General features: G+C 40.0%; 1 protein-coding gene and 1 non-coding gene across 4 annotated transcripts in view; both read right to left on the bottom strand.

Annotated features, from left to right (window-relative positions):
• The window catches only part of SCAPER (S-phase cyclin A associated protein in the ER), a 522,663-nt gene that overhangs the window by 33,192 nt on the left and 464,937 nt on the right, over positions 1-24,534 (bottom strand). For all 3 annotated transcript variants that reach the window (XM_049611895.1, XM_049611896.1, XM_049611897.1), the window contains one exon: positions 2,297-2,534. In XM_049611895.1, coding sequence (XP_049467852.1) covers positions 2,297-2,534 — 238 coding nt within the window. The remainder of the gene's footprint in view (positions 1-2,296; positions 2,535-24,534) is intronic.
• Positions 10,534-10,640, bottom strand: LOC125910450 (U6 spliceosomal RNA). The gene has a single exon (XR_007453961.1). It is a non-coding gene; the product is annotated as a U6 spliceosomal RNA (small nuclear RNA).

Here is a 24,534-nt window from a genome sequence, read left to right as displayed (position 1 = left end):
CACATACTGATGAGGTGTAAGAAAAACACATGTGCTGGACCTTGAGTACTGAAAGGATGGCAGCCAGGGGGAGGCCCCTGTGAGCTTTCCTGGTCCAGGCACCTGTTAAAGAGAAAAGAACACCTGGGAACAGTGTCTGGGAGAGAATGAGAAACAATGATGGCCAAATTGACTAAGATAAAAGAAAACAGGAGGAAAAAAAACAGGAAGAGAGACTTAAGAGTAATATGGAGCTGCATGAAGGACAGAGAGGAAAGAAATGTACTGGAGAATTATCAGGAACCAGCCAGAACAGGACATTCTACTTGGTAGGCAGGGCATTTGATTCTAAGAATGGCTTGAACAGGGGTGCCTGGGTGGCTCAGTCAGTTAAGTGTCCGATTCTTGATTTCTGCTCAGGTCCTGATCTCACAGGTTCCTGAGTTTGATCTTCGCATGGGGCTCTCTGCTGAGAGCGCAGGGGCCTTTCCTTCTCTGTCCCACCCCTGCTTGCTTGCACTCTCTCTCTCTCAAAATAAATAAATATTACAAAAATAAAATAAAAAACAGAATGGCTTGAACACTCTTGAGTCACTCTGGTATCTTTCCTGCTGCTTTTTCAAGTAGGGGGTACATTTCAGGCTGGATATGGCAAAGAGCTGGAAAGGAAGAATCTTGGTCTTTATGTTAGTTTGACATTTGCTCCAGAAATAAGCTTTTGATTTTTCTAACATTATTGGCAACTGTGCCTAAAGGCCATTCGGGGAGCAGGGCTGGTTGGAGTTCAGTGGTATTCCTTTTGAGTGAGACTGACCAGGCGGTGAGCTCACAGGGATGGTGTGGGGAGCACATGGATCTGGGATCCGACATTCAGGAGTGACTCATGGAACGGCTGACTTAATACAGATGATTTTGTTTATGATGTGGAGCACCCTGCAGCAGTATAAATACTGGTCAGAAGACCTATAAAACTAGATGCTAAGAGACAGTTTTTAGATATTTTCTTTTCATAATCCCTAGTAACAACGGAAATCACTCTAGTTGGACTAGTTGATGGGTAGACTGCTGGCCTCCATGTTCTGAGGACAAAAACTAGTGTCTCCGGATTTCCAAGCTGTTTCCACACAGAACACAATGGGCCTGGGTCTTCACAAAACACAGATGTTCAACCCAGAGGCAAGAATCACTGGCATTTTCTGGAGCAGATATCTCCTTATTAGGTGTGCCTGTAAACTCTCAGAACTTTACACATTATGTAGTTACCATCTAAGGCTATAATGTTCAATTGCTTTGGAAACTGAAATGCTTTAACCCTAAACAGGATTCTGTTCTTGTGATGGATAAACTAACTCTACCAAGTTGAAAGCTATTGAGCCCAATGATACAACTTACTCACTAATTTCCTGTTGTGCACAAAATGACAGGAAGACAAGAATTCCACATTTGTCATCAGCTGCAAAACAAGTGTTTCGTCTAGTTGGGAATGGCCAAAGACCACCATTTTCATACATTTATATCTCTATAACCTTTTTCCCTTTCTCCCTCTGAGCAAAGCAATTCATCTAAATTATGGGTTCATCATCTGCCAAGTTTGTTCCTTTTTTAATGAAATCACTTGACAGTTAATAAACTGAAAGAGAAAGTCTACTCCTTGGGGCTTGCTCTGTTCCAAAGGTTCAGTGTTTTTGAAAATTAAATTTCCCACATGAAAAAAAATCTATTTCTAAGCTGACAGTCTGGTATTACAGCATAAAGCAATTTTTCTTTCTTTTGCTATAAAAACTTAATTTATGGGGGTGTGCACGTATAACTATACATACACTTTACACCGGACACAAATCAGTTAAATCATCCACAGAAAGTCATATCAATCAAAACAATTTATCTAACTTTGGTTCTGTTTATGTAAGACTTTCCTTAACATTTAAAAGTTGATGGGATAATAATGCCTGTCTATGAAGAAATCAACACAGAAGATTTATTAGTAGCAGAGTGACACAGATTTGGGTAAATCAGAAAATCATAGGTGCCAGTCCTGGCATAGCCACGTGTAACCTTGGGCAAATAACTGTTAGCTTTTCCATCTGCAAAATGGGTGTAATATTTTGCAGGGCTATCATGAGAATAAATGAGAAAGCATATGTAGAGTATCTAAAATAGTTCCCAGATGACAGTAGCTTAATAAATGATGTATTTTGTGATTTCCTTTACTGTAGTTTACTCCTAATGTCCCAATCCAGGAGAGGAACCTCACATTATCTACACTAAAATATTAACTCTTGGTTGGTTAACACCATCACTAACCAATGCTTGGTACCTGGAAAGCAGGCAGATCAAGAGCTGCAAAACTGTTGAAGAACTGTAAGCTCTGAATGGCCACTTGGACTGTGTTCTGAGTGTAACTCTCCTTGGGACTGGCTGTGCTAGGGTCCGAGATGGTGCCGTGGAAGAGGACACAGTAGAGCATGTGCAGAACTCCAGCCAGGTCTGTGGCTTGAAGAGCAGCGGTCAGTCCTGTGGGATCCTGGCGATTATTGTCAAATACGCTGTTTGACCTGACAAAGAAACATTCAACTCTTTAAAAGAAATCTACTTAAAGGATGTTAGCATTTTTATAGGTCAGATGGAACAAGACAAGCAGACCGTTAAAAGCAAACCATCTGAGTTGTATAATAAGGTAACAAGAAACCTCAAGGAATAAATGCAGCCTTCTCCTGCCCGAGAGCACAGTGGCTTGCCCTTTTCTCCCCCTGGGAGACCTGCTCACTGTTGCAGCAGCAGCAGCAAATGAGCAATGTGCAGCCAGTGCTGAGCTTGCCACCCACCCTCCCTGTCCTCTGCAGCCTAGGAAGGCTAACTTTGCTTAGAGTCTACATCTGGGCAAACTGGACAGAGTCCATTAGAGCTACTGGGACTCAGAAGTCAGAAATCCCATAGTTTCTTTTCTGGATACACAAAGGGAATCTTCTCAGGGGAGACAGCTACCAGGAAAATGAGGCCTCAAAAAAAAGGGCTCTGTAATGTGTTGGTATACTGTGGTGGGGAGGAGACAGTTCACCTGCTTTTGAAAGCACGGTTCATCATCAAGGAATATTGGCAGGACAGGTTGTAGGCGCCAGACTCCCAAGAACAAGCAAGTGCTGGATTAGCTTTATACAAATCACCATGAAGTCAGCTTAATAACTCGCAAGCAGTGCCGTGGGTGAACAAGAAGCAACAGCAATGGCAAATGAGCTCCTAAAATTAATAGTAAAGCCAGCAAGTGTTTGCTAAATCTACCTCACTCCTGAATCAGGTCTATACGAAGACCAAGAGCCTGCAGTGACCAAGAGCCTGCAGTTTTACTAAATGTGGCTGCCAAGCATTCGTTCACTTTTTTTTTTTTTTTAAAGAAACTGCACCCAAATTTCTCTCTGAGGAACTATCCCTCTCTCTTATAACCAGCGTGCTTTAGGTGGGGCTCCTCCCCCATTCACTCTGACTCAAGGACCTAAGGTAATAAAAGGCACAGTTTATTCTTCTGGCTGTTCAGTATGGCTCAGGGATGGCACACATCACAGTGGAGGGAGATTCTTTTGCTGAAATGCTTGGAAAAAAGCCCTCACTTTTTCTCCATTGGGTTTGAATCTGAGAAGATGTAAGGTTTGCAGCTGCTATAGCCACTTCTGTACAAATCCTCAGTCCTCTCCATGCTATTCCAAGTGGGTCACACGTCTTGTTTCATGGACATAATTTTCTCTCAGGAAGAGAGGTTACAAGTCCCTGTTTAGTGTCTTCCTTTACCATACTCTTCCCTATTTTTAACATGAATACAGGTGCCCACCATGTCCACCTCCACAGCTTCTGTTTTGTTGTTTCTTTCAGATGGAATCTAGAATGTGAGAGGGGCATTATTAAAGATCTATGCTTATCTTATTAGCCTAGAAACACTGAAGACATGCGGCTAATAAGGGGCACCTGGGTGACACAGTTGGTTAAGTGCCCGACTCTTGATCTCAGCTAAGGTCATGATCTCACAGTTTGTGGGTTCAAGCCCCTCATCGTGCTCTGTGCTGATGGTGTGGAGCCTGCTTGGGATTCTGTCCCTCCTTCATTCTCCCCTTCCCCTGCTGTGCTCTCTCTCTTTCAAAATGAATAAACTTAAAAAAAGAAAAAAGAGATGCCACCAATTAAATAAGAATGTGGAAGTGCTGGCTGGAAAGTTTCTAGTATCTTTTCTAGTTTTCTAATTCATAACTTGTTTTTTCCAAACGGATTATTTTTTTCATTTTGATTTACTACTAGTGTCATCAAAGAAGAGTTTTATTCATAGCCATGGTAAGTATTTACTTCTTGAACATGCATTATTTCTGATATTGTTAAGGATGTGAGATGACATTATATACCTTATTCTCTTCTCAAGAAAGCAGCTCTCTTAGTTTCCTAAGAGAAACTACTGTCCTTTCATTGTCCGGTAACAGGATCTGCTGAATTCACTCACGTATTTTACCTCACCTCACTCTTCATTTTTCATGGTTGGTAGTGAAGGTATTAATCCCCTTCACTCCATACATGAAGAGTAGTTGAGATGTTTTAGGTCATACACATTTGTCAGTGGAAAAAGCAGGATACCACAAGGACTTTTGACTCTTTAAAGCCAATGCTTTGTCTGAGGACCAAAGCATCCAGGCTAAACAGGAGTGACCTCTTCTTTTCTCTCCATCCCTTTTCTTAGGTCAAATCTCAGGGGTGTTAACTGAACACAGTGAAAGTACATGGAGACTGTAATGTAAACTCATATGATCATGGAGAGATACTTTTTGTCTTATGGGACTCAATACAAACACAAAGTTGAGAAACGATGTTTATTTGCTCTTAGGCACATCTAGACCTTTACACGAACTGTTAGCTTATGCCAGTTGGCTCTTCCTTGCTTTCTTCCATTGTAGCCGTAAGAACTTGGGGTCAGACCCTGACTAGAGGCATGAGTAGAGATTAATATGTCTGACTTTATTACATAGGTTCCAAAAAGGGGTCTGTGCTTATTTAACACTGATTGCCTTTTAGAACCAATGGCAAGTCAGAAGACATTTCTTCCTAAATTTAATTTCCAACAGTCTTTTGGAGCCTTGGGAATGAGTGACATCATTGCTGGTGACAACAGTTTTACTGCTCTGTGACTCAGAATGCTGGCCTTCCCCTTATTGCCTGTGTGGTTTTTAAACTGATTATCAGCATATTCAAATGAGATACTCAGAAATATAACTTTGTCATTTAAAACAATTTGTCATACTTAATCTTTCTAAACTTTTAAATGACACGAATTCACTGCTATTACTTCTTCAAGAGAACAAATGCAGATAAGAAAAAAGTGAAGGTCATCAGACTACTTCTTTCTTCCCTCTCCATCCCATTATTTAGGAAAATACTAATCATAAACTATGAAACAACACATCCCAGGTACTTTTGCAACATTCTCCTGATGAAATAAACATGTTGATTCAGAAAAATGAATTAAATAAGCATTCGATGACTTAGATGTGGAAATGGTTCAAAATGCATATAACATTGCTTCATAGAAAAGACTATTCATTTTAAAGTGAGCCCATAGAATTCACAGGACAGAGAGGAAGGGAAAGGGCTTGTCTATTGCATTTGGCTTCCACAGGACTAATGTAGAGCTGAAAGGACTTTAGGGAATGTTTACTTTTGATTTAGTCTGAATTACAGATAATTTGTCCATGAACAGGCCACTGGCTCCCGTTGGTCTTAACTGTCAGTTATAATCACTTTAAGCCTAAATGTTTATAATGAAAATGTAAAAGGCCTTATTCATATCAGACATAAGTTACAAAATTTTCTTTTAAAAATATATGGAAGATATGAAAACTCAGATCTGAAAGTTAATATATTACATTACATTCTGAGATCTTCTCAATTTTACTGAATTTTAAAGTGTTTTTGTTTGTTCTCTAGGACTAGGGATCTTAGTGGTATATTCATTTCTGTTCATTAACAGCCAGATTCAATTAGGAATAACTATAACTGGACCATCAATACTCCTGCGCAAGCACCTGAAAACCCTACTTTGCCTTAAAGGAAAGTATAGATGTGGAAAAAAAAAAAAAAAGCAGTGATTTGTATGGGCATGGATCAAATGCCATCCATTCATCTTTGGTGTTTTACCACTTATGTGCCAGGTGTGACAGTTCCAGATACTACAGCCCCCTTTTCCCTATTTGTTCCTGGCTTGTTTGCTCTCTTCTCCCTGATCCCCATTTTTCTGGCTTGGTAACATCAACCCTGATCTCGTTCAGTGCCAGTGATCTTCTAGACTGCTCTCTTATCTTCTTGGATTTTGGCTTTGTTCATTCCTTCAGTGCTGGAATCCCCAGGCATCTTGTAAGAATGTCCCATTTTAATCCTTGAACCCTGAGCATTCCACTTACTGGTCTGCAGTATTGGGAGTAGGTGGGATTAAGTCACTGTCTCTCCCAATGATGGATGTAAACTTCACTGTTCAAAAGTGAATCATTTTTTAGAGGTAGTCCAGTGTGGGGCTCTTAAGGACTGGGATATTCTGGAAAAGCTGACCTGAATCTGGAAAAGCCTGACCATTCATCAGGCTTTGTGGTGAGCACAAGGGGCAGGATTGTCTGGTCAGATACTCTCAATTTGAAAAGCCAAACTACCTGTGCTCTAGGAACAGTGACCATCTGTGATATGGGCAGTCAAGGGAGACTAGGTCCCTGTCCTACAGAGGTTACAGTCTAACAGAGACAGGAATGTGTATCAGGTTCCTATTGCTGATGGAACAAGTTATCAGAAGCTAGTGGCTCAAAACAATACTATTCTCTTACAGTCTGGGGTGGGGGGTGGGGGGTGGTCAGAATCTAAAACAGGTCTTTCTGGGTGGGCTAAAACCAGGTGTTATCAGAGGTGTGTTCCTTCTAAAGGCTCCAGGGACAGTTTGTTTCCTTGCCTTTCACAGCTTTTAGAGTACACATGCATTTCTTGGCTTGTGGCCCCTTCCCCCATCTTCAAAGTCAGCAGCACCTTCAAACCCCTCTAACGCTCACTTTCCCACTTCTCTCTTTCATCTACAAGGACCTTTGTACTTACAATGGGCCCACTTGGATAAACCAGGATAATCTTCCCATCTCAAGATCCTTAATTTCTGCAAAATCTCTTTTGCCATGTAAGATAACACATTTACAGTTTTGGGGAATTAGGATACAGATAACTTTGGCAGGGCATTATTCTTTTTTCCCCCACTTTTTCATATTAAAATACGTATAACATAAAATTTACCATCTTAACTATTTCAGGTATATAGTTCATTGATAATAAATATACTCAAAATGAAGTACACCCTTCACCACCAACCATCCCCATAACTTTCGTATTATGTAAAACAGAAACTGTATATCCCTTAAACAATAACTTCCCGTCCCCTCTTCCCCCAGCAACCATCAGTCTACTTTCTGTCTCTATGACTGACTATGCTAAATAGTTCATGTAAATGGAATCATCACACTATATTTAGTTTCTTGTAACTGGCTTATTTCACTTAGCTAATGTCCTCAAGTTTCATTCATGATGTAGAATATGTCAGAATTTCCTTACTTTTTAAGGCTGAATAAATAATATTCCATTGTATGTATACAACACTTTTTGTGTATCCACTTATCTACTGATGAACACCTGGGTTGCTTCCATTTTTTAACTGTTGTAAATAATGCTTCTATGAACAGGGGCATACAAATGTTTTCAAAACCCTGTTTGTAATTCTTCTGGATATATACCCAGAAGTGGAATTGCTGGATCATTCAGTAATTCTATTTTTAATTTTTTGAGGAATTGCCATATTTTCCACAGCAGCTATATCATTTATATTTCCACCCACAATACACAAGTGTTTGAATTTCTTCATATCCTCACTGACACTTGTTATTTTTTGTTTTGTTTTGTTTTTTGATGGTAGCCATCCAAATGGGTTATCTCACTATAGTTTTGATTTGCATTTTCCTATTATCAGTAGTGTCAAACTTCTTTTCATGTGCTTATTGGGTATTTGTATATCTTTGGAGAAATGCCTATTTAAGTCTTTTGCCCGTTAAACAAAAATGTTTATTCATTTATTTTGAAAGAGAGCGCATGCATGCATGTGAGTGGGGAGGGGCAGAGAGGGAGAGGGAGAGAGAATACTAAGCAGCTTCCATGCTATGAGCGCAGAGCCTGATGTGGGCTTTGATCCCATGGAACAGTGAGATCATGACCTGAGCTGAAATCAAGAGTTGGACACTTAACCGATTGAGCCACCCAGATGCCCTGCCCATTTTTTAATAGTGTTTTTGTTGTTGTTGTTGAGGTTTAGGAGTTTTCCATGGTTTCTGGATATTTATTCCTTATCAGATACATAATTTGCAAATATTTTACCCCATTCTCCAGGTTGCCTTTTTACTGTGTTGATACTGTCTTTTGATACACAAATTAAAAATCTTCCTGAGGTCCAATTTGTCTACTTTTTCTTTTACTGCCTGTGCCTCTTGTGTCCTATCCAAGAAATAAATCACTGCCAAATCCCATGTTCTGAAGCTTCTGCTCTGTGTTTTCTTCTCAGTTTAATAGTTTCAGGTCTTTGAGCCATTTTGAGTCATAGCATTTGAAAAGTGTTCAGCTTTACTCTTTTGAACGTGGATGTCCATGTTCCCCAGCACCACTTGTTGAAAAGACTCCTTTCCCATTCAATGGTCTTGGCATCCTTGTCAAAATCATTTGTCCATATGTGTGAGGGTTTATTTCTGGGCTCTCTGTTCTGTCCCATTGTTATATATGCCTGTATGCCAGTTTCACATAGTTTTGATTACTGTGGCTTTGAAGTAAGCTTTGAAATCAGAAAACGTGAGTCCTCCAGTTTTGTTCTTTTTTTCAATATTTTTTTTTATTTATTTGGGCTCCCTTGAGATTTCATATGAATTTTAGTATCAGTTTTTCTATTTCTGCAAAAAAAAAAAAGTCTTAAGAGATTTTGTCAGAGATCATATAAAATCCACAGATTGCTTTGGGTAGTAATGACATCTTGATAATACTGTCTTCCAATCCATGAACATGGAACGTGCTTCCACTTATTTATGCCTTCTTTAATTTCTTTTGGCAATGTTTTTTCCTTTTCATTGTATAAGGCTTTTTTGCCTTCTCAGTTAAATTAATTCCTAAGTTTTTTTTTTTTTTGGTGCTATTGTAAATGGACTTGTTTTCATAATTTCCTTTTTGAGACTGTACATTGTTAATATAAAAAATGCAGCTGCTTTTTGTGAGTTGATTTTGTATTCTGCTACATTGCCAAATTCATTTATTAGTTTTAATCTGTGTGTGTGTGTGTGTGTGTGTGTGTGTGTAATCTTTAGGGTTTTCTATATATAAGATTATATCATCTGCAAACAGAGATATTCTACTTCTTCCCTTCTGATTTGGATGCCTTTTATTTCTTTTTCTCACCTAATTTCTTTGGCTAGAAATTCCAGTACTATGTTGGATAGAAGTAGTAGAAGTGGCATCTTTGCCTTGTTCCTGATCTTAGAAGAAAAGCTTCTAGTCTTTCACCATTGACTATGGTGTTCCCTGTGGGTTTTTCATATATGGTTTTTATTATATGTTGGTACTTTCTTTCTATCCTAGTTTTTTGAGTGTTTTTGTACTGAAAGGGTGAATTTTGTCAAATGTTTTCTGTATCAATTAAGATGATCATGAGTTGTTTCCATCATTCTGTTAATGTGGTCTAATTACAATGATTGATATTCATGTACTGAACCATTCTTGCACTCAAGGAATAAATCCCACTTGGTCATGATGTATAATCATTTTGCCATGCTGCTAAATTTGGTTTGGTAGTGTTTTGTTGAGCATTTTTACATCAATGTTCATATGGGGTATCAGTCTGTAATTTTCTCTTTTTGTAGTGTCTTCATCTGGCTCTGGATTCAGAGAATCCAGAAACTCAGAGAATGAGTTACGAAGTGTTCTCTCCCCTTAAATTTTTGGGAAAAGTTTGAGAAAGACTGGTGTTAGTTCTCTAAGTGTTTGGCAGAATTCACAATTGAAGCCATCAGGTTCAGGGCTTTCCTTTGGAGATTTTTGATTACTGATTCAATCTCCTTACTAGTTATATAGGTATATTCATATTTTCTATTTCTTTGTGATTTAGTCTTGGTGGGTTTTTTGTTTCTAGAGATTTATCCATTTCATCTAGGTTATCCAATTTATTGACATACATTGTTAATAGCACCTTCTTATAACCCTTTTTATTTATGTATAATTGATAGTAATGTTCCCACTTTCTTTTCTTTCCTCACCTTTATTGAGGTAGAAATGACAAATAAAATTATAACTTATTCAAAATGTACAACATGATGATTTGGATATATTGTGAAATGACTCTCACAATCAAGTTAATACATCCATTACTTTAGTTTTTGTTTTTTTACATAGTTATCTTTTTTATTTTTTGTGGTAGAATGCTTAAAATCTACTTTATTAGTAAATTTCAAGTATGCAATACTGTATTAAACTACAGAAAATATGGGACACTTCAAGAATTTGAGTGTCATCCTTGTGCAGGGGTCATGTTAGTCTTCTCTGTATTGTTTCAATTTTAATATGTGTGCTGCCAACGTAAGCACCCCATTTTCATGTCTGAGTTTAGTAATTTGAGTCTTCTCTCTCTCTCTTTTTTTCTTGGTTCATCTAGTTGAAGGTTGTCAATTCTCTTGCTCTTTTCAAAAAACCTGAATTTTTGGTTTCATTGATTTTCTCTATTGTTACTTTATTTTTTTAAAAAACATGTTTATTTATTTTAAGAGAGAGGGAGAATATGAGAGTGCACACGTGTGAGCTGGGGAGGGGTAGAGAGAGAGAATCCCAACAGGCTCCACGCTCAGCGCCAAGCCTGACACAGGGCTTGATCTCATGACCTTGGGATCATGACCCGAGCTGAAATCAAGAGTTGGATGCTCAACCAACTAAGCTACCTAGGTGCCCCTATTCTTTATTTCAATGATCTCTGCTGTAATCTTTGCCATTTCCTTCTTCCTGCTAGTTCTGAGTTTAGTTTGTTCTTTTTTCTGGTTCCTTAAGTTGTATAGTTAGGTTGTTTTGAGAGATTTCTTATTTTTTAACATAAATGTTTATCGTTATACACTTCCCCCTTAACAGTGCTTTTACTGTATCTTGTAAGCATTGATATGTTTTCATTTCCATTCATCTCTAAGTATTTTCTAATCTCCTTTGTGATTTTGTCCTTAATCCATTTGTTGTTTAAGACTGTGTTGTTTAATTTCCACAAATTTGTGAATTTTTTAGCTTTACTTCTATTATGGATTTCTAACTTTGCTCTGTAATAGTTGGAGAAGATATTTTGTATGATACTTATTTTTTAAATCGCACAAGACTTAATCTTTGGCCTAACAGCTGATCTATCTTGGAACATGTCCGATGTGCACTTGAGAAGAATGTGTATTTTGTCTTTGTAGGTTAGAATGTTCAGGAAAAGCATTATTCTGATTACCACATGGACTAGTTATTCATGATTCATTCATTTATTCAACAAATATTTATTGAAGACCTACTCTGTAGTAAGCACTACTCCAGGCACTAGGATTCATCAGTAAAAGCGATGCCCTTTTCCTGATAAAGCTTACATTTTAGTGTGGGAGTACAGAAGAAACAAATCAAAAATATATGTAATATATAGTATGTCAGGTATGCTAAATACTCTGGAGAAGGGGACATGGAGAAGGGGAATGAAAAAGTGGGTGAATGTTTAATAGTATTTTATATAAAGTGATTAGGGAAGCTTTTTCTAAGGTGTTAAGTAAGTAGAGTTCTACAGAAAGTGAGGAAGGAAGCCATAAAGATATCTGACGCCAGGGTGTTTTAGACAGAAAAGCAGCATGTCTCAAGTCTTGGAGCTAGGAACATGCAGGACATGTTCAAGAAACAGCAAGGCCAGTGTGGCTACAGCAGATTGAGTGCATGGAAGAACAACAGGAGATGAAGTCAGAGAGGACAGGAAGAAGATCAGGTAGGATCTTATAGACCATTGTAAGGACATTATAAGGATTTTACTGGATGAGAAAGAAAGCCATTTTAAAGTTCTGAGCAGAACAATGATGTATCTGACAAGTTCAAAAAAAAATCACTATAACTAACTGGTTGAAAAGCTTTTAGAAGAGCCAAGGCAGAAGCAGGGAGGCCAATTAGGAGGCTGTTAGAAAGATCATGGTGGATGAGCCAGGCTGGTAGCTATGAATGTGGTGAGAAGTGGTTGGATTCTGAAAATCTTCAGAAGGCAAAGCCAACAGGATTTCCTGATAGATTGGATGTAGGTGTGAAATAAAGAGAAGTAAAAAATGGCTCAGTGGTTTTTGCCCTGAGTAACTGCAAGAATGTGGCTGCCATTTATAGAAATGGGGAAGACAGTGGATAGAGCACATCAGGAGGAAAACCAGGAGTTCAGTTGTTGTTTTTTTTTAAACTTTATTTTTTATTTTTTAAAATTTACATCCAAATTAGTTAGTATATAGTGAAGCAATGATTTCAGGAGTAGATTCCTTAATGTCCCTTACCCATTTAGCCCATCCCCCCTCCCACAACCCCTCCAGCAACCCTCAGTTTGTTCTCCATATTTATGAGTCTCTTTTGTTTTGTCCCCCTCCCTGTTTTTATATTATTTTTGTTTCCCTTCCCTTATGTTCATCTGTTTTGTCTCTTAAAGTCCTCATATGAGTGAAGTCATAGGATTTTTGTCTTTCTCTGACTAATTTCACTTAGCATAATACCCTCCAGTTCCATCCACGTAGTTGCAAATGGCAAGATTTCATTCTTTTTGATTGCCGAGTAATACTCTATTGTATATACATACCACGTCTTCTTTATCCATTCACCCATCGATGGACATTTGGGGTCTTTCCATACTTTGGCTATTGTTGATAGTGCTGCTGTAAACATGGGGTGCATGTGTCCCTTCAAAACAGCACATCTGTATCCCTTGGATAAATGCTTAGTAGTGCAATTGCTGGGTCGTAGGGTAGTTCTATGTTTAGTTTTTTGAGGAACCTCCATACTGTTTTCCAGAGTGGCTGCACCAGCTTGCATTCCCACCAACAACGCAAAAGAGATCCTCTTTCTCTGCATCCTCGCCAACATCTGTTGTTGCCTGAGTTGTTAATGTTAGCCATTCTGACAGGTGTAAGGTGGTATCTCATTGTGGTTTTGATTTGTATTTCCCTGATGATGAGTGATGTGGAGCATTTTTTCATGTCGGTTCACCATCTGGATGTCTTCTTTGGAGAAATGTCTATTGATGTCTTTTGCCATTTCTTCACTGGATTATTTGTTTTTTGGGTGTTGAGTTTGATAAGTCTACTAACCCTTTATCTGATATGTCATTTGAAAATATCTTCTCCCATTCTGTCGGTTGCCTTTTAGTTTTGCTGACTGTTTCCTTCGCTGTGCAGAAGCTTTTTATTTTGATGAGGTCCCCGTAGTTCATTTTTGCTTTTGTTTCCCTTGCCTCTGGAGATGTGTTGAGTAAGAAATTTCTGTGGGCAAGATCAAAGAGGTTTTTGCGTGCTTTCTCCTCGAGGATTTTGATGGCTTCCTGTCTCACATTGAGGTCTTTCAACCACTTTATTTTTGTGTATGGTGTAAGAAAGTGGTCCAGGTTCATTCTTCTGCATGTTGCTGTCCAGTTTTCCCAGCACCACTTGCTGAAGAGACTGTCTTGATTCCACTGGATATTCTTTCCTGCTTTGTCAAAGATTAGTTGGCCATACGTTTGTGGGTCCATTTCTGGGTTCTCTATTCTATTCCATTGATCTGAGTATCTGTTCTTGTGCCACAGGAGTTCAGTTTTAAACTTGTTAAATTCAAGATGCACATTAGACATATAAGTGGAGATAATGAATTGCAAGTTGGATACAATTAACTTCCCAAGGGTAGGTATTTTCTGTCAATTTTGTCCCCAGGGCTTAGAACAGTGTCTGACACACAGTAGCTTCTCAACAAATTATTTGTTGAATGACTTAATAAATATACAAGCCTAAGGTCAGAGGGGTGGTCTGGGCTTGGGATATTTGGGAGTCATCAACACATCCATGGTATTAAGCTCAGGAGGTCATCCAGTAAGTGAACATAGATGGTGGTCTGAGGATTGAAACTTGGGATATTCAAACATTTAGACACTGGGGAGGTACGAAGAAATCAGCAAAGAAACTAAAAAACAGAAACCAGTGGGGTAGGAGGAAAACCAGAAAAGTGTGGTGTCCTAGAAACTGAGTGAAGACAGTTTCAAGGAGAGGGAAGTGATCAATAAAAAAGTTTAACTAAAAATAAATGAGAACTAAAAAAAGGATAAAATTTGTATCAATGACTGTTAAATCCTATTTTTAGATTATAAAAACTAGCTGCATATGTTTAGAATGGGAAGAAGGTGAGTGACAGGGGACTGGAATACAGCTGTCTGTGATAAGTGGAAGAAAAGGCTTAGCAAATTAGCTGCTTAACAGTTCAAATGAGGAAATCATGTTGCTTGTTTGCCAATGAATATAATTCAATTTTTGACTGAATTAATAGGAACACAACGTACACAACTAGAAGGCTTAGTCCTGCTCCACTACCCTGGGGGCACTGGGTCCAGCACTGGGTGCCATACTACATTGAGGAGGACACTGATGCATTGGAAAGTTCTCAAGAAAGTGACTCGTGTTGTACAAGTATCTGGAAGCAGTGTCATCTGAGGAACATCTGACGGAATTGGGAAATTTATGTCAGAACTGGAGGCCATAAAGGGTATTTTCAAACTGAAGAGGTGTTATATTGTTATTTTTGACCCCAGAGAAGAGACATTACCTGAAAGCAGATATTAGATAAACTTATAGAAATTCTTCTAACAATTAGAATACCCCAAAGTTAAATGGGATGTTGAAGAGGTATTGTTGAATTTTTCCTTATTCTGGAATAAGTGGAGGATCACATCCGTGTAAGTGGCAGAGGGCACTCAAACCTCAGCTGGGCATGGAACACAACATCTAAGATTCTGTTCAATCCTAGGATGTTACAGCACCTGTAAATCTACTTTGAAAATTATACCCTCCTGTGCGTGTGCACGCATGCACACACACACACACACACATATGCACACACACCCTATAGCTGGTTTAATGCAGTTCTAATTTGGAGCCCCAATGAAGGGAATGGGGATGACTTAGTGGAGGTGAGAGAGGAAGAGAAAGCTGAAGGTGAGAAAGATGTATGTATAAGCATTAGAAGACATCTGGTCATTCAGTTAGAGAGAAGAAAAAATACAGGGACAATGAAAGAGTAATATTACTGGGTGGGGTGAGGCTGGCTGATACTTGGGAGGATTTCCAAAGTACCTGATCCAAGTTTCAGTTGAACTCACAGAGCAACTTCTGAGAAGAAAACCTTTCTGGGAAGAGAAGTTGGAGATGATAAGAGATGGACTTTCTTGCTGTCTGGAATGGACAACCTGGGAGAGGATGAAGAAAGAGGAAAACCAAGGGGACAACAGTGGGAATGGGAGGGAGAGGGTGAGGCCACTGAGGAGAAACCAGGCTCTGGCACAGGTCTGAATGGAGGCCCAGGGAGAGGGAAGATAGAGAGCTGATGGGCCCGGACAGTCTGGGGACAAGTAAAGGTGGAGGTAAGGAAGGGCAGGGAGGAGCCCAGGAGGTGAGAATGTGAGCGGCCCTGACAACATCCTGACAACAGGATGCAGTTCTGGATCCTGGAGCTGCAGGCCAGGGCTGCTGTCCAGAAACATCTCTCAGATGGGACATTTCTAACCTTCCAACTTCAGTTTTCTCGTTCACTGCAAGCAGCAAAGGGCCCTGTGCTGGTTTTGGCTAGTTTTGCTGATGTTTTGGCTTCTGTTATCTTAAGAAGTTGGCAGTTAGGCTGAAGGAGCTCTGCCAGAGGCTCTAATGTGTTGCCAGAGGAAGGCAATTGCTTCTGCTGGTAGGTAACCGGGAGGAAAAAAAACGTCATATCACGACTGCATGATGCCTGCAGTGCCCTCCTAACTGATCTTTCCTGCTTGTGTTCTCATACCTCGCATCCATTCTTCACAGAGTAAACAGATGCTTTTTTTATTTTTTAAGTAATCAGATCATGCCACTCTCTGCTGAAAATCCTCAAATGGCTTCCCCTCACAAGTAGAAGAAAACCCAAACTTCTACACTCTCTGTCCTCATCTCCAGGGCCTTACTTCTCTGGCTTCATCTAGCACTTTCTTTCTTGCTCATCACATTCCAATATACTGCCTTCTCTGTTTCTGGAACTACCCACCTCAGACATTTGGGAGTCATCAATTTACCATTCATCTCCACTAGAATATTCTTCCCTTGGATCTTTACATGGCTGGCTCCTTAGTTTCAGTGTCATCTCCCCAGAGAGGCCTCCCCTGACCACTCCATCTCCAGAAGACCCTGACTAGGCCTCTGTGCTATATTACCCTGTTATTTTCTCATACTGCTACACTAGCTAATATTATCCAAACTGTTCATTGGTTTATTGTTTTTTTTACTTTTTTCTCCCGGTAGATTATAAATTCCATAAGGATAGGCATTTTGTTCACTACCACCTCCCTAATACCCTGATGAATGTCTGGCACATATCAAGTGCTCAATAACTAGTAATGATTAAAGATCTGTCAAAGCAATGGAAGGAAATGAGGAAAAATTCATCTCATTCCTTGCCAAGGAATGAGGGCTCTGGATGTCTCCCTCTTACCTTAGAGGAGGAAGAACATGAGATGTGGGCAGGCCTTCTTCCTATGTTAAGTGCAGGTGCAGGAAATGGGGCCCTGGCACAGGTTAATGATACACGCCGGTATTTGCTAATTTTGCCAGTCAAAAGCTATTTCCTGAGTTTTTATTTTGCTTCTAGGTTGGTGCTGGTGCCGGAGGGGAACTGCTAAGTCATTTAGTCTCTTTCCTTAGGGAAATCTTTGTAGTTGAAGACATAAAACAAATACACAGGACAAGAGAATGAATGAATGAAGCAGACAAATATCAAGTAAGAGGGATAAATAGGGATAAATATTTCTGAGGCAAGCATTCTTTCGATTATACCAGATTGGACTGAACTGGATTCTGGGAGACAGAAGCTAAAGATCACTAAGGTTTTAGGTTTTAAAATCTGGTCAGATAACAAGAATCATGAGTAGAATAAGGTAGTGAGGAGGAATGGTCAATTTTGGGTGAAAGCCAATGAGGTTTAGAATCTCATGTATAAAATAGAAGTTCTTGGTAGAAACCACCAGTAGGAATTCCACGAGGAAATGTCCATCAGGGCCTTGTTGTGAATAGGATTTGTACCTTACTTTTACTTGCTTTTGCCTTGATTTACTTTTTCCTACCTATTTTCTTTTGTTCTACATTTTTTTTCATAAAAACTCCTGCATATACTGTAATCCCTCTCAAATCTTTTTGGAAAAAGGGTATCATATAATAAGTATATATTACAGCACCACAGGCAAAGGTTGTGGTGACAGATGTGTTAGTCCCTATTTTCCCCTGACTCATTTGACCCTGTGAGGGAAGAAATATCAAACTCACTTTTACAGTGTGAGGAAACAGGCTTTAAGAAGCTAAAGAATCTGCCACTGGCCCAGAGCTAGGAGAGCAGGAGCTGCACCCACGCTGTTCTGACTCCCAAACCTGTGCTCTTCAATACAACTGTGCACAAAACCTTTCTTGAGATCCTGCCCTCCAAAGTCCTACAGCCAGTGGGAGTCTGACGGCAGGTGCATCCTTGACATATTCTGCTGCTCTGAACCTGGTGAGCCGATACATGTACTGACAGTCTGCCTTCATCATACCGTATCCTCTCTGGGAGAAGTAAGGAAGTGAAGGCTGCTGTTAAACTTTAGTCCTGTAGGCTATGGCCCAGACAGCTCCCTTTCTCTGGCACAGTGCCTAGCACATAGTGGACACACAAGTTGAATTGTAGCAATGAAGTGGTCTCATTGTTCTGTCCCTATAAGTCAACTAAGGCTTTATTACTAGCTGGAATGGATCTTTCTGAAATCTCTCAACTAGCAATCACCCAGTTGTGAGTACAGAAACAGTCCAGAAGTTCCTGCTCTTGTATTCTCACTCTCTGGATCTGAAGCAGGCGATAGTCACTCTTCCTCATCACTCTACTGGCTGCTGTGCTCCCTTGCATGGTGTGACAAGACTGCTGGAACATAACTCACAAGGAGCACTTAGCCTGGGATACATAAAAGGTGCTCAACAAATGTAACTTCCTGAATCCTATTATATTTACTTTAGTCCCTATTTCCCAATCCCAGAAAGTCTTTTGTCTAAGGACAGTGGCTAATGACCACAGGTTTTAAAAGTTAACAGAGGTGATGTCAAGGGACAGGTGATATACCAAATATGAGACTGCAGAGAGAACAGAAGACACATGAGAAAAGGATGCTGGAAACACATTTATCTACAGGGAAGGCTGGAATGTGGCAAATAATGTTTTTCAAACACAACCACGGCAATATTTCTGGTCCTATATTTCTAGGACCTTTGTATTCCCCATGAAGAGGTGAAGTCTATTTCTCCTACCTCTGAAGGAGGGGAGGTGGGTGTTGTGAAGGCCTTGATGAGCAGAATACAGTGGAAATAGGCTGCATGACTTCTGTGGGTGGCTCATAAAAGGTAATGTTTCTACCTGGTTCTTTGTCAAGATGCTCCTTTTGGGAACTGACCACCATGCTGTGAGGAAGCCCAGATTGGCCTATGCAGAGTGACCAGGTGGAAAGGTCCTCGGCTAACAGCCACATGAGCCACAGATGTGTGTGAATAAGCACTCAGATGATTTCAACTTCTAGCCTTCAAGTCTTCTGACTGAGGCCCAGATATTGTGGAACAAAGATAAGCCAGTCTCTCAGTATCTTGACAACATTCCTGACACACAGAGTCTGTGAGATTAACAGATGATTGGTTTTTTTAAGATTTTATTTTTTTATATACCTCTACCCCCAGTGTGGGACCTGAATTTACCACTCTGAGATCAAGAGTTGCATGGGTGGCTGTCAGTTAAGCGTCTGACTCTTTGAAAAATTTTTAAAAATGTTTATACATTTTTGAGGTGGGGGAGGGGCAGAGAGAGAGGGAGGCACAGAATCTGAAGCAGGCTCCAGGCTCTGAGCTGTCAGCACAGAGACCGATGTGGGGCTCGAACTCAGTAATGGCAAGATCCTGACCTGAGCTGAAGTAGGATGCTTAAGTGACTGAGTCACTCAGGCACCCCAAGTGTCCGACTCTTGATCTCAGCTCAGATCTTGATCTCAGGGTGGTGAGCTCAAGCCCTGCACTGGGCTTCACACTGGTCATGAAGCCTACTTAAAAAAAAAAAAAGAGTTGCATGCGAGGTGCCCCAATAGATGGTTGTTTTATGCCACTAAGTTTTGGGGAAATCTGTTATACAGTTATAGTAATTGAACAAGGAGAATAAAAGCAAAGGGAAATATGTGGAAGGGTGAGATCAGGGAAGTTCAGGGAGGAGAGCATGGATAGAATAGTCTGTATGTTGCCAAGGAACAATTAGGACTAGTTCTAATAGGTAGCAGTAGGGAGACAGGTTAGAGATTGGTATAAGGAGAGACTTTTTAAAGCATTAAAACTTATCAATGACAGAATGGTTCTCTCAGTGTAATGAGTTCCCTGACAAAAGACATATTCAAATATAGAATGAATGAGGTTATTGGAGAGATTCACACATGAATAAAAGACTGGATTAAGGAAACTTTAAGGTTCCTTCCATTCAACAAAATGTGACAACAGATGAGATCTGGGGTACAAGGAAGACAGAGGAGACAGAGATGATGGCATCTGGAGTCTGATGATATTGTACATGAGGAAAGAGACTCTGGGAAGATTAAGAAAAATTCTTTTCCCTTCCTTCTGCCTCTTGCCCAGATGACTGTTAATGGTCCCATTTTCTGCCTCCTCTCTAATACATTCTTCACCAAGTATTCCTGATATCTGATTAATGCTCCCAAAATATGGTTCTTAGCATGTCGCTTCCCTGATCAAAGGCTTTTAATGACACCACTGCCACCACATCTTAGCAAAATAGTTCACACAGCCTTTTTACATTTATTACCTCAGCTGAATCTCATAAAAACCTGGGAGGCACTAAAATCACCACCACATACATCCCCAAATTGAGCTCAAGTAAGTACTCTATTGGTTTTTCATATTTTTCTACCATGATGTCTTCGCTTTAGCTATTTGTTTATCTACTTTCTCTCAACTCTAAATGTCCCAACAAACCCTTCTATCTTTCAAGGTCCAGATTAAATTTTACTTGCTCTAGGGAACAGGTAATTCCTACCACTAAGAGTGATCTTTCCCTCCTCTTAACTCCATCAATAATGATGTAATGACAGCAGCCAATGTTTATTAAGCATTTACTATGTGGCAGGCAGTGTGCTAAGTGCTTTTCAGGGTTATCTTCTATCCTCTGTACCACTCTGCCTTATACCATGGGTCTTTGTATATGCATCTTCTTTCCTCTACTAGCCGACAAGGTCCTTGAGGACACAATTGATGTCTGAGTCATTTCTGCTTTCTCCCAAGCTTAGCACAGGGCCTGGCACAGAGCAAGTACTACATAAATATTTGTTTAATGCATGAGTGAATAATTCAGGCAGGCAGAGTTAAAGTTTACCTTTGCCAAACAAATGGTTTTCAAGCACCCTTAAACACTTGAGAAGTACTCATTTATATCCACATAATTAATGAGCTAAATTATAAATCATTCTTTTTTTTTTGACACAGGTTTCCAGGGACCTTGGATAGAACCCATTTTGTTAGTGTAGTTTATGGATGTGAAAATAAAAACCATGAATGTATACAACAACAAACTCCTTTTCATGTAAATATATTCTAGAATTCAGAAGTCTTCTTCAATCAGAATTAGCTAGGTTTTATAAGCTCCTCTTCTTATTCTGTATGGTCATAAGGACTGTCAGCTCTCTCCCTGTGAACCCACTGCTCCTTGGCCCTATTACTACAATGTCTAGTACAGTTATGGAATTAGTCAATGATTGCTGATTAAGTAAAAGGCCTGTGTTGGTTGCAATTCATAATCACTCATTACTGTTCTGCTCCTGTTAGCACCTTCAGGGGGCCTCAGTGAGTCTCAGCTAATTAGGGCAGTTGAGATGCTGACTGAGATTTGAAAACTATCCTTTTCTCTTTACTACGTAAAGGACCAAGAATGTAAAAGTGATTAACAGTAAAGGCCAAAGAAATAAGTATTTCTGAAAGTCCTATTACAGACTGTTGAACTTCATTTAAGTCATTAAGAATTATAATTTGTGAAAAGTCCTCGGATTAAAATTCTGAACTAATCCTAACATAACATCAAACCTTTCACCAGATCACAATTCCAATTTTTACTTAAATGCAAGTTCAAAACCAAGCCTGGTACAAAAATCAAGTTAGTCTTTTCTCCTACACACTGAAGCAAAGATTAAGAACATAAACTCTGACACCCAAATTGTCCTTCAGAAAACCTAGGTAAAAATTAGCAGATTAAGGGCACAATAGGAGAGTAGGGCAAAGGCAGCCGGGCTGTAATCACCGTCACAAAAAGGCTGGGCCACCAGCAGACTGCAGTGTTTACTCAGAGCCCTGGGCTAATCAGCTACTTAATTATCTCAGAGCTCGCCAGCTCACAAGATGATTTTTGAAGGCCTCTCTGGCTCCTCTTTGTCTTTTTATTCCTGCTGGTCATAAAAGAGCTTTGACAACAATCCTTCCTCAACTTTCTGGCTCTGGCTGGCTTGTCCTGATAGCCAAAACAGGCATTATGTGAATTACTCCAATATAACGACAGCCACACTACCTTTGTCCCCAGACAAGGCTGTGACCTTGCAGAAAGAAACTCTGACACACATAACAAAGTGCTTTCCATAGGTCATTGTAGTTTATAGTTTAGAAATAGAATTTCCATGAAGAAATGGGAAGTAGTATGAAATGGTCTGTAAATATTAGAGGCAAATTAATATGGAAAGGTAGAAAACACTCCCTGTCTTCCTGTGGCTTGGTGGTGTTCTGGAAAGGCTGAAGACTGAAGAATGAGGAAGAACTGCAGTTAGGGGCCATCCTTTCATCTCACAGAAGCAGCTGATACTGATACTAAGAACTTCCTAGGTAAATTAAGCTAGGAAACCACCTGGACCCTTTCTCCTAGAATAATCTGCTTTTGCAGCAAGGCCTACTAATAGAAACTGAAGCTGGAGAAGGAAATTATAATGGGAACAATGGATTAAGAATTCTTAAATACCACCTAGAGTTAATTACTGATTTATTTAAAATCCAGCTGTATTTGTACAGAAAAAACAATTATACATATATATATATATAAAGACTTTGGTCTACTTGGATGACCCTTAGGTACTCGTAGGAACAAACATATTTCTTCTCTGGAAAACTGCTTATATTTCCTAATTTGGAGACTCTACCATCCACCACTCAAAAGTTTCAAGTCAGAAATCCCAGGAACCATTTTAGGTTCCTCCCTTCCTTTTACTTCCCACCAAGCTCTATGCCATCTCTCTCACATTTATTCTGTCTCCTCTTAATGCATTTGATTCTGTTTCCACTGTCCCACAGGCCCTCCACATTTCCCACTTGCCTCATGCAAGTCCTCTAGACTCATGCCTTTCCAGTCATTTTTACTCTTTCCAGGAATTATCATTCTATAACAGAAATTTGATCCTGTTACCCTCTCTTAAACTTCAGTGGCTTTCTGTAACTCTAATGTAGCACATCCAGTTCTTGTCTCCATTTCAGCCTCCTAGGAGCTAACATCTATGGAGCTCATTTAAATTTTTAAAAAAAGAATTATTTATTTTTGAGAGAGAGAGAGAGAGAGACAGACAGACAGACAGACAGACAGAGTGTGAGCAGGGCAGGGGCAGAGAGAGAGGGAGACACAGAATCCGAAGCAGCTCCAGGCTCTGAGCTGTCAACACAGAGCCTGACACAGGATTTGAACTAATGAGTCGTGAGATCATGACCCGAGCTGAAGAAGGACACTTAACCGACTGAGCCACCCAGGTGCCCCACATGGAGCTCATTTACTACTTCATCTCCTGTCACTCTTCACAGTCACCCTATCACACAGCAACATCAAATTCAACATGAGACAATATCTTGTATATCCATATCTCTTAGTTTGGGTTGCCTCCAAACCAAACTCTGAAACAAGGATATGGGTGTAAATAGTTTATTTGTGAGGAAGCAAAGGAGAGAAAGAGGGAAGGGAGAAAGCCAATCAACGATGTGTTAGTGCACAGGTTACCACTGGGGCCCCTTTTACAGACTATACAGAACACACCTCAGGACTGTCTCACTGAGGGTTAGCAGAGCTGGGATATAATCCACCCATTTACTGTGGAGGGTCACTCCTGGAGGTATTAGCTCCCCAGTACTTGTAGCAAACAGCTATTTGTCCAGAGAATATCCTCAGGCAGAGAAATACAAGAAGCCATTGGTAGGTGACCTCCAGGTGGGCCAAAGACACCAATAACATATTATATCATAGAGTACACATATTATGACCCTTTTCTCTGTTGCATTCTTCTCCTCTACTTGTCTTTCTGGACCCTTCAATATTTAGTCCATTGAAACCTTTCTTGATCTCCTGTGGGAGTGCTTTACTTCCTTCTCTGTGAACACTCTCTTCTACTGCAGCTATTAGTTTACAGGTATGACCCCACACCAGGCTGTCGGATCCCCGCGGGCAGTATCTTGGGTACTTGTCTTGGTGTTTGGCATAGGACAGATGCTCAATGTCTACGGGAAAGGACATGACTGTGTGTGTTAGAGAGAAGGGGATCCTGCTTTCCATACATGTAATTGAGAAAATCTTCAAAGAACTGAAATATATGCTCCTACATTTTGAATAATACAAAGTCAAGTCTGTAGGTGAGAGCACTGAGGTAGGAATCTTATATCCCAATTCAAGTTAGTTTGGCTCAGTTGCTTTCTCTGTAAGAGTGAGTGGCTGTGACTGATCTCTAAGCTTCTTTCAAGTTCCAGAGATTTCAAGTGACTAAATCTGTAAGTGAAAGCCAAAGCCCAAAACTGTACAATAACTACATATGGAAATACTTATGTGTGTGATATTCATCTGGGTTCAAGGAAAGAATACAGGTGACAAAGCCCTGAGATGCTGGCAGGTTTCTAATGCTGTGTACACGAAAGAACCACTGTTGGACAGGGGTCTCCTGGGGGAGAGGACACCTTCCAGGGAGCAGCCTACTGCACAGGAGCTAGCCGGGCAGCAGGCTATACTCCAAGCTGGCAGGTGCCAGTGCCCTAGGTGCCAATGCCCTAATACCGCTGCTGGCCTCTCTGCCGTGTGGTACCATCTGATCATATTTAGGTTAGAGACTCAGATAGCCACTTCCTAAATTCTTATCTAATCCCTGGAACAGGTTCTGTCTGCATTTCTAGAAGGAAGAAGACTAACTTAATA

Source organism: Panthera uncia (genome assembly GCF_023721935.1).
Source record: "Panthera uncia isolate 11264 chromosome B3 unlocalized genomic scaffold, Puncia_PCG_1.0 HiC_scaffold_1, whole genome shotgun sequence".
Lineage (NCBI taxonomy): Eukaryota > Metazoa > Chordata > Mammalia > Carnivora > Felidae > Panthera > Panthera uncia.
The sequence above is the reverse complement of the archived record's forward strand: the minus strand, read 5'-3'. Positions and strand labels throughout refer to the sequence as shown.